The 10,385-nt window shown below is 37.4% G+C and overlaps 2 protein-coding genes and 3 non-coding genes across 5 annotated transcripts; all 5 read right to left on the bottom strand.

Moving 5' to 3' along the window:
• Positions 1–393: 393 nt before the first annotated feature.
• On the bottom strand, positions 394–3,099 carry kctd14 (potassium channel tetramerization domain containing 14). Its single transcript, XM_052152452.1, has 2 exons — positions 2,962–3,099; positions 394–1,800 (listed from the first exon to the last, which is right to left on the bottom strand). Exons 1-2 carry the CDS (start codon positions 3,016–3,018, stop codon positions 1,129–1,131), a joined length of 729 nt encoding a protein of 242 aa, XP_052008412.1. The 5' UTR covers positions 3,019–3,099; the 3' UTR covers positions 394–1,128.
• An 855-nt stretch (positions 3,100–3,954) lies between these two features.
• rps3 (ribosomal protein S3) lies at positions 3,955–10,031 on the bottom strand. The gene is made up of 7 exons (XM_052152451.1): positions 9,972–10,031; positions 9,281–9,411; positions 8,611–8,704; positions 7,504–7,598; positions 5,993–6,180; positions 4,376–4,579; positions 3,955–4,021 (listed from the first exon to the last, which is right to left on the bottom strand). The coding sequence occupies exons 1-6, from the start codon at positions 9,999–10,001 to the stop codon at positions 4,380–4,382; spliced, it is 738 nt and encodes a 245-aa protein (XP_052008411.1). The 5' UTR covers positions 10,002–10,031; the 3' UTR covers positions 3,955–4,021; positions 4,376–4,379.
• On the bottom strand, positions 4,108–4,252 carry LOC127662013 (small nucleolar RNA SNORD15). Its single transcript, XR_007972835.1, has one exon. It is a non-coding gene; the product is annotated as a small nucleolar RNA SNORD15 (small nucleolar RNA).
• On the bottom strand, positions 7,305–7,454 carry LOC127662014 (small nucleolar RNA SNORD15). Its single transcript, XR_007972836.1, has one exon. It is a non-coding gene; the product is annotated as a small nucleolar RNA SNORD15 (small nucleolar RNA).
• Positions 9,004–9,153, bottom strand: LOC127662012 (small nucleolar RNA SNORD15). The gene has a single exon (XR_007972834.1). It is a non-coding gene; the product is annotated as a small nucleolar RNA SNORD15 (small nucleolar RNA).
• Positions 10,032–10,385: the final 354 nt, after the last annotated feature.

Genomic DNA, 10,385 nt, shown 5'->3' with positions numbered 1-10,385 from the left:
GCTTTGCTGCAAATTAACAGTGTTGTTTGCTTCATGGACGAATTAAGGTACTGTGTCTAAGGTAATTCGTCTTTTCTTCTGTTTATTATTTTAATTCAATTCCGTTTTATTTGTATTGTGCTTTTTACAATACAAATTGCCCCCAAAAAAAAAAAAAAAACTGAATCGAAGTTCTTATCTGGCTATCACACACTACACTATTCTGTCAGAAATGTCAACATCGCTCTTTCTCAATATTAATTTCCACTTCCATATTGTCTCTGGAGCTTCATATATATGACAGCCTTTTTAGATTAAATAATGGTGTGGGGTCGACAATGGTAATAATGTCTAAAATAAAAACAAATAATTTACACATGGCACAAATTTAAGCAATAATAATATATTGTTTTCACTAAAAATGTCCCTTCATTCATACTAAATCACACAATTGTCAGAAACTGACCAGTTAACAAACCAAAAACATTCCTGGAGTGAAAGCTTTAGTGATTACATTAATATTTTAATGATTTATTTATTGTAGGTTATAGCAAGCTATGGACAGGCATAGTATACAACATAAATTATCCTCCCTACCCTGTAGGTGGAGATATGCACAAAGAATGTGAATCAGAAAAACAAAGGAGAAAAAAGTGAAAGTGGAGATTTAGAGTATAAAAATACTTGTATAATGATTTGTTTCTCAGCCAAACCTATCATATCGCATCTGAAGGCATAGATTTAACCACTGTAGTCTTAATGATTACTTTTATACTGCCTTTATGTGCTTCTTGGACCTTCAAAATTCTGGCCATGTTCACTTGCATTGTATGGACCTACAGAGCTGAAATATAATTCTAAACATCTTTGTTTGTGTCTTGCAGAAGAAAGTCATACACATCTGGGATGACATGAGGGTGAGTAAATGATAAGAGAATTTTCATTTTTGGGTGAACTATCCCTTTAACAAGGCAGGCCAATGACAGATACTGACAGATTCATGACACCTATATAAAAGCTGTCAGTCATATAGGAGGTTCTTGTCACTTTTATGTCTGAATTGCTAAAGTTCCATCAAACCATTGTCCAAATATCCCTTTTCTCTTCAAATCACTATTTCATTGGTTGAGTTGTTGGGCCACACACCCATCACCACCAGGTGAATGTCAGTTTATAGAAGAAGTTGTAGCTTTTGAAGAGAAACACTTTGTCTATGTTGTGTGGTTCGATCTTGACTTTATATCCTTTGGCCTCTATATCCATTCTGATGCAATCTAACAGATCCTCCACTGAAGCTGGAGCTTTCCATGGACCGAATCTCACCACAGACTCTTTCGGAGTGTCGAGACTGTCAATGGCATCATTGTATCTGGCTAAATCATCTTCTGTCCTCAAGACACAGACGATTATCTTCGAGTACCGAGATGCGATGGCCTCCGCTCTGGCTACCTTGACAATTACTTCCAGGTTTTCCCGGTAGTTTGGAACACGGGCCAAGAATTGTTGTCTTCCGACTGTTTCTCCAAAGATCTGAGGCATATCTTCAATGGCTTTGGCTAGAGGTTTGATGTCATAGTACAAAGCCTCCTTATGAACTTCCTGTAAATGTTCGGAGGGAACTTTTTCTGATCGGAGGTACTCGAGGATCAACCCAAAGTGAGAGCCATTACGGTCTATGAAGTATCGACCCTCAGAGTCCATCCGAAGCTTGGATGACCCATTAAACAGGTCTGCCAGTGTGGAGTTTGGAAACTTACGAATGGTTCCCAAGGTGGTGCTGAAAACATGACCTCCAATATTGAGCTGAACAACTTGAGATTTCTGAGGACAGAGAAAACAAGCCATTAAAAAGGTCAAAATTGATAAGATGAATAGTTAGTCCCTGATTGCTTAAGAGATGTTGACCACCATTTGTCAATACAGTTTAACTATAGCAAGTCAAGGAAAGCATCAATACTGGATCTAATTACTTAAATACATCCCTTAATTATAGCTAATTACACAAGTGATGACCAGATACTGTACATGATGCATTAGTTTGGACTTTGAACTAAAATAAATACCTTGTGGTGGTTTTAGGTTTTTACATTTTGCATAACTCTGGCAAAAGCAATATGACATACTCTGTATACAAACTGTAAAATTAAAGCATTCAAATGTTATATATTTTATTTTCATATAACAAAAAGTACGGTGGATATACCATGGTACAGTGATCGAAATACAAAGGATTTTTGTAAATACTGTGGTACTGAATTATTACCATGTTTACATTCCATGGCATGTACATGGCACTCAAAGTATTTCAAAGAATACCATAGTATTACCATGGTACATGTCCAAAACAAAATACCATGATACTTTTGTATGGATATTTAATTAAAATATATATTTTTATAAAAAATAAAATAAGACAGCCATGTTTGTTTACTTATTTATTTTTTTACGTGAATTTATTTGGAATTGAAGCACGTTTATAGTAACATTTTCAGACGCACAGACATGAACAAACTAGCTACTCGTGAGATTTTAAATGTTCATTTCTGATTTTGAAAGTAGTATTTGTTTTGACTTTTATATTTATTCATTGGCAGATTTGAATTTCTTAAGGCGGTTAACTTAAGTTAGATTATAAAACTTCTGTTGACAATAAACGGCAATGTTTAAAATAATTCTAAATTCTACCAAAAGCAAGATTTTAGGGAATAACTAGTCTACTTGAACAAAAATTTAACGTATTGTAGATTGGACGTTAAAAACATCCAATCAATCTAAGAGTGAGTTTGCTTCAAATGTAGCGCACTATGAGAAAGTTACAAACTATCAAATTCAAACGAAAGTTCCAAACTTCGATTGTACTCGACGGCGTAAACAGAACAGCTGTTACGTGAAATGTAGCAACCGCGATGAAAACGTAACGATCTATTTTCAAACGTAACTATTGGTTCCAAATAACATTTCGGTTAATGTAAATCGTCTTACCGACTGCACAGGTGCTGTGGACTGTTTTCCAGTAGATTTATAGTCTGGTAAACTCATGATCTTGGGTTAAAACTTGTTCTTCACGCAGTCAGTAGTTCAGTAGGTTGTATCAGGTGTGTGTGTAACTTTATAAGACCCACCCATGACACACAGTGAGAAAAGTACACAAAGGTACAGGTGCACTTCGGAATTCACATTCCTTTAAGTAATTCCGTTAATAACAAACTGAAAATACATCGGAGGCGGTTTAATAAACGGAAAAAGTTTATCAAGAATGTTTCCAGTCATAAGACTCCACGGAGATGCTCTGTGCAGTTTCAGATTTAATTGTGGTCTCCAATAAGCTCCAAACACTCATTTTGACAACAGGCTGTTGCATTATTAACGTAAAGCAAAACATCATATACACTACACACTTTGATATAGATCAATTTGATATAACTTTCAAAACCCATTTAACCAAACTTGTTAAACATGCAAGAAGCTTTGCATAATCTGAGTTTCTGAAAATTAAACTCTATATTGCAATATTTGTACAAGGTTGGTTAAATACAATAAAATACATGAGTCACGTGGCATAATCAATTAAATGACCCTTTAGGGCAATTAACAAATCAAGTGTTGTAACTGAAAACATTCCCAAGCAAAGAGAGAAGTGAAAGAGATTTATGGTAAAAAAGGGACTTAAACATAGATCGTTTCAAACACTTATGCTGCCTTTTGGACCTTCAAATTTCAGAGATTGCATTGTATGGACATATAGATATTGTTTCTTTTCTGCAGAAGAAAGTCATACACATCTGAGATGGCATGAGGGTGAGTAAATAGGAGAATAACATTTTTTGGGTGAACTATTCCTTTAAAGTAGTCTTGTTCAAAGCAGCATACTGCAACACAATTAGCCAGTACCAGCCATGTTTGTGAGATATCTTCAGGCAGTGCAATTTTTGAAAACCTTTAAGTATTGGAATCAAAGACACAAGACAACATTGATATTTTTCCCCCCATTTATTTATTTTTATACAGAAAAGTGCAGGCCTTCCATCAATAATGGGTGAACCTGTGAGAAACAAAAACATCTTGTTAGAATACACACTAAAGAATCAATCACACATCTACTGAATTCATATTTGGAGTATGAGTGACCCTTCTCAGACAAATGCCTCGATGTCTTCAAACTAAGAGGACACACGGCTCTAAGGAACTAAAGCCAGAGGCACAGAACGTGACCCTGACTAAGAGTCCTCAGAGCTGGGCCCCAATCCGACTCGTCATCGTATCATCACAGAAGGGAATGTGGAGGTCAGGTGACCTTAATACTGGGGCAAGAGGCCAATCGTAGCCTACACAGCTAGAACAGCTAACTTTGTAATACAAGTTAGGCCCTGATTAGGACTAGCAAGTCAAGTCTTACCCCTTTATGCGGTTGGCACAGGGGTTCCCTGTGGCATGACAGGGACATCGGGCTTGGCCCCCTTCTGTTCGGACACTGGGGTGGATGGGAGGACCTCCTCCTTGGGCTCCACTATGCTGACGTGGTCAGGAAGGGGCTTCTTGGGGCCAATCTTGCCGCTGGGGTCCCAGGGGAGCATGATTTTCACCTTGATACCAAGCACACCTATGAACAGGTAGATGACAAGGACATTTTAAGATTACAATAACCAAAACATTCTTACTGAACCCTTGACAGTATTACTGCAACCTGAACTTTCCAAACAGATGCAATTTAGGAAACATGCACAATACATCTAGATCCTTCTCAGACTAACACTATTAAGTTTTCACACTGCTTTGAAGAACCAGGGCAAAAGGCACAGAAATTGACCACGGCTCTTAAAGTTATCAAATTCTGGTTCATTGTATCATCATCATTGAAGGCATTTAATTCTAAACGGCTATTTCAAATAATTGAGCCATTGTGAAATGGTAATTGCAATCCATTTAACTTCTGTAATCTGACACATTAAAGAGTCAAACAGACTGAGAACATATAGGGTAGGACTTGATTTTAACTACCAGGACTTAAACTGCCTGGAGGGTTTGGGGAAAAACAAGAGGAAGCAAATTGTTAAGTCTCAGAAGATCATGTTATTAGATTGAGGAAAGATTAAGGTGCAGTTCACAACAAATGCACTTTTGAATTAAATTGTTTTTCTATGAAAACGTGTCCTAGACAGATGCATTTTTCCTTTGCGCCACGTCTCAGTTAAGCATCTTGTGCAGAAGCACAGTGGGGTTTTTTTACACTGCATCTCAATAAAAAGGTCTTGAACTTTGATCTTGAGAAGAAAAAAAAAAAGCAACTCGAGCAACAAGCGTTCTATTTTTTTGGGCTGCATCTACCTTTTCGCTCACAATAATATTATGAACATGTATTAGGAAAAAAGGATATTTTAATTATAACTTTCCAAATGGCAAAACTTCGCACATCAAATTACTTTAAACTTGGCTTTAGTGTTACAACTCCAAAGTCAGTCAGGAGTGTAAAATGGTGAATCAGCACCATTTTCTAAATCTCTGACACAATTTAAATGTTTTATTTTCTTATTCCCTTTTCTCCCAAATTCCCACTACTTATAGGTCCACGTGGTGGCGCAGTCACTCACCTCAATCTGGGTAGAGGACAAGTCTCACTCAGTTGCCTCAGCTTCTGACACAATCAATCCACGCATCTTATCACGTAGCTTGCTGTGCATGACACCGTGGAGACTCGCAGCACGCGGAGCTTCGTGCTACCCTCCGCGATCAACGTACAACTTAACATGTGCCCCATTAAGAGCAAGAACCACTAATCGTGACCACGAGGAGGTTACCCCATGTGATTCTAAAACTGGGGCAATTTGGTTGCTTAGGAGACCTGGCTGTGTCACTCAGCATGCCCTGAATTCGAACTCGTGACTCCACGGGTGGTAGTCAGTGTCAATACTCGCTGAGCTACCCAGCCACCCCCACAAATTAAAACCTTAATCTTTTATCCTATACAGAACTTCCCAACTGATCACATTTGCCTTCCTGTGTGACAGTTACTCACCCTGTCGGAGCAGTACGTGGCGGACAGCGGTGTCAACATAGTAGTTCACGGGATCTCCGCTGTGGATCATGAGGCCATCCACAAACTTCATGGACTTGGCTCTCTGACCTCTCAGCTTGCCAGAGACAACCACCTCACAACCCTTGGCTCCACTCTCCATGATGAAACGCAGCACACCGTAACAAGCCCTGAACAAAACAAACATGATACAGAATATATAGAATTCTACCATACAGAAATGTTAAGGAAATAGAGCCCATGCAAATTAGTTATACTTGCTACATGTAGGAATGGTCATTATTGTCAAAAGCTTATATCACAGAATCAGTAAACTTATATCATGATAACTAAATAAGTCACATAAGTTTTTTGTGTTTTTTTAACTATAAAGTCAACCTAAATATTTGAGGTTTTACCATGCAAAAAACATAATTTAACTATGGTTGTACTATAGTAATATTGTGGTAACCCTTTAAAATAATGTCACATTTATTAACATTAAGTATTAATGAATAATACTTTTACAGCACTTAATCTTGGTCAGGGTCCGAATTGTACTTTTTAGCCCCTCCAGCCAAGATGGCTGGTAGATGAAAAAATGACCAGCCAGTCTGATTTAAGGGCAATTTATTATTATTAAAATTAAACTGCTTATTTTTAAATTATTATTATTTATGAAATATATAAATGCCTGGTAGTCCATATAGAATTATTTTTCAGATTATTTCCTCATTACAACAAAACTAAATTTATATTTTAAACTACATGTTGTCATATGAACAACCACTAAGTAACTCTCGTGAGTCTCCCGAGCCTCAAGTACACATACAGCAACACATTAACAGTTTTTGTTTTATTTGGAGCGAGTTCATTCAGTCAGCTCCAACTGATTCTTTGATTTACTAAAAAGAGCCGGCTCATAGAGTCGTTTATTTGAGAATTGGACAACACTGGTAGTGCTGTAGTTGCTGATTCACTAAATAGAATAAGCTCAAAAGAATACTTTCTTTGGGAATCAGACTACACTGTCAAGTGTTCTCACATTGTAGATCCAAAATAACAGGCTCAAAGAGTAATTTCTTTGGAAATTATATCTCGCGCTGAAGAACCATATTAATACAGTAATGCCTATTTTTTGATGAGCCATAAAACACTTAAAAAATTGCTTTATTTTCTATTATAGTTTGAACTTGATGGATACAACCATATTATAACATGTGAACAAGTACGGCATTGGAAGCTAAACCAAATTGCTCCATTTAATGAAACGCTTTAAAGATAAAAGATCATTAGTCATTTCTTAACAATCTACCCTTCTCAGACAAATGCCTCAATGTCTTCAAGCTTAGAAGACCGTCTGTTTTGAGGAACTGAAGCCAGATCCACAGAACGTGAACCTGACCCAGAGTCCTCAAAGACACAACCAGTCCAGTTCCGACTCGTCATCGTATCATCACTGAAGGGGATTTGACGTGCTTTGAAAAAGACAAGTTTGAAACTATCAGTCTTACCTACGGACAGCCAGACCTCCAAGCAGCTTGTAGCGCAGCGACTCTGCCTGAGCGATGGCACATAGACCGCGGGTGGCGACCTTCTCAGCGTACAACTAAAACAAACCAACGCACAGTACTTCAGATCACAATATCATTTTAAGAGGAAAAAGTGGGGAAGAGTGAAGCAAATATAGTTAAATTACGAATAATTGGTTCCAACAATAGCGATCATATTTTAACCATATATTTGTAGTGTAACCATGGCAGCTACAAGATTAACCATGGTTAATCTATACAGTATACTTGATAAAAAAAATGGTTTACGCCAGCAAAACATGTTTAATAAAACTTAATTTTCATAGTCACTACAATAAAACCCTGGTTTCCACACACACACACACAAATAAATCACGGCTAGCCTACAACACTCACGGTCACTACAACATTACTATAGTAAAATGTGACGAGGGCGGGGCCGTGACTACGCCGACCCGGCCCCCAATCGGGCTAATCAGCCAATGAGAGGGATAAGTGCAGCAGGACATGGCAGATCGAGAGAGAGCCACATGCAGCTGCCGTGTGTTTATTTGTGTATTTTGTTTAAATTAAATATTATTTTGATGGTTCAGCCGGTTCCCGCCTCCTTTCCCAAACCTTAACTGCTTACATAAAACCAGTTGAACTATGGTATTCATAGAGTAAAACCATAACCACAAAATGAAACCTATATATATATATATATATATATATATATATATATATATATATATATTTTTTTTAACAAAGTTTGTGTTTTCCTGTATTTTCACTATAAATTTCATGGTTAAAATAAGGATACTTTCGAAAAACATATACATATATATATATTTTATTTTTATTTTTTTTGCAAGGGCACAAAACTATCAGAAAGAAAAGAAAATCCCGCCCCGTCTTCGAAAGAGCTCAGTCAACATTACAGGACTAGGATTTTTTATTTTTTTTTCTCAACAGAGCATAGCTAAAACATTACCCACAATAGAAACTTCATGACTTTTCCAAGAATAACATTTTCAAATTTCCTGATATTTCCAGGTTTTCTACAACTGTGGAAACCCTGCAATTGCACAAAATGGGTCTCAATTTTACCTCCACACTGCCTTCTGGGAATCCAAACCGTTTCTGAACGACGGCAGTCAGTTCCCGAATACGGCGTCCTTTCTCTCCCAGGACATTCTGGGTCCTTAACAGACAAAAACAAATGTTGTTACACACATTTATACTTCAGCAAGCATCTTTGAACTACCTCAAATCACCATCACGTCACCATATAAAAATGTTAATGGTGGGTGAAATCTCGAATGCATGCAACATTTAAACCAAATTGCTCCCATTTCAGTGCATGAATAATTTCACACAGAAATTGGATCCAGACTTCTAAAAATCAGTCAGTCTTAACCGGTTGTCATTTCTAATGTCACACAGTATACAGTGTCCTACTGCCCAGGCTCATGTACAATCATCCTGGACTTTAACATGTACCCTTCTCAGACAAATGCCTCGATGTCTTCAAGCTAAGAAGACCGTCTGCTTTGAGGAACTAAAGCCAGATCCACAGAACGTGAACCTGACCCAGAATCCTCAAAGACAAAACCGGTCCAGTTCCGACTCGTCATCGTATCATCACTGAAGGGGATTAAGTAACAGACTAAACCACAAAATACAGCATGTTCATTGCATCCATCACAATATACTGTGCACACTAAAATAGCTCTTTGGCATGTAGTTAGGTCCATATATAAACCAATATAATCCTGACCTGGTGGCTAGGATGATGATTTCTGTTCTTGTTGGCGTCACACGGACCTCCACACCAGAGTAACCATCCTCAGCAAGTTCTCTGGTTAGGAATTCATTCAGCTCTGCTTTGAAGATGCCATCTGACACAAACTGATAGATAAAAAAATAGAATTATTGTTATGATTGCTCCTGATGCAGAAATGACAATGGATTCATGGGAAATATAATTTATGACGGTTTACTTGACAAGTTAGCCTACTGCATATAATTCATGAATTTGAATACCATAATACCAAACACAATGAAGAAAAAAGCGATGCCTTTTACTGAATAACCCAAGAATGTGTGATACACCTATAACTGCAGATATCTTCCAACTCTTCTTGACCCATACCTGAATTTAGTTTTATTTTCTGGCAGTCATACTAACACCAGCTGTGCTCAAGTTGTATTTCCGAGTTGTTTTATCCGCAAATTAAATAATGAAACATTAATACAAAAGTATATGGAGCACAGCGCTGAATTGATATGCCATGTTTCCCATCTGATTCACTTCCGAAAGCATCTGGCACAATCCAACAACACAGCCCGGAAAAACCGGTCATCTTAATGTCTTAATCTACAAGTAAGTGCCATGGCAATTAGCTTGCATTCTTATTTCGCGCATCTGTACTTTATTTAAGCATATTTTAGATGAAATTCGTACCAACCTTTCTCTTCTTCGAGATTTGCACCGCCATCTTGCCGAAGGCCGCAGACAGGAAAGGAAAGAACAGTGAAGCGGAAGTGGATATATCAGAAGGGATTACTTCCGCCTGACCTACTGTGGACATGGGAATTGTAGTCCTCGTGTTAAACGCGGTATAATAAAAAATAATTGTATTTTGAATATGTACAAATACACACACACATACCCGGTCAAAAGTTTTGAAACACTTGACTGAAATGTTTCTCATGATCTTTTGATCTGAAGGTGTATGCTTAAATATTTGAAATTAGTTTTTTTAGACAAAAATATAATTGTGCCGCCATATTAATTTATTTCATCACGCAACTAAAATTGTATTTAAAAAAAGCTGATTGATTACTTGGACCAAATAATAAAGAAAAGCAGCCCATAAGTG

This window comes from Xyrauchen texanus, chromosome 21 (genome assembly GCF_025860055.1).
Source record: "Xyrauchen texanus isolate HMW12.3.18 chromosome 21, RBS_HiC_50CHRs, whole genome shotgun sequence".
In the NCBI taxonomy this organism is placed as follows: Eukaryota; Metazoa; Chordata; class Actinopteri; order Cypriniformes; family Catostomidae; genus Xyrauchen; species Xyrauchen texanus.
The sequence above is the reverse complement of the archived record's forward strand: the minus strand, read 5'-3'. Positions and strand labels throughout refer to the sequence as shown.

What these genes read in the sequence shown, in the direction of transcription:
- kctd14 (XM_052152452.1), bottom strand. Translation starts at nt 3,018, where the DNA reads ATGAGTTTACCAGACTATAAATCTACTGGAAAACAGTCCACAGCACCT. An exon ending in CCACAGCACCTGTGCAGTCG is followed by an intron (nt 1,801 to 2,961) that starts GTAAGACGATTT and finishes CTCTGTCCTCAG; the next exon opens with AAATCTCAAGTTGTTCAGCT.
- rps3 (XM_052152451.1), bottom strand. Translation starts at nt 10,001, where the DNA reads ATGGCGGTGCAAATCTCGAAGAAGAGAAAG. An exon ending in AAATCTCGAAGAAGAGAAAG is followed by an intron (nt 9,412 to 9,971) that starts GTTGGTACGAAT and finishes TTTATCTATCAG; the next exon opens with TTTGTGTCAGATGGCATCTT. An exon ending in CCACGTACTGCTCCGACAGG is followed by an intron (nt 4,580 to 5,992) that starts GTGAGTAACTGT and finishes ACCTGTTCATAG; the next exon opens with GTGTGCTTGGTATCAAGGTG.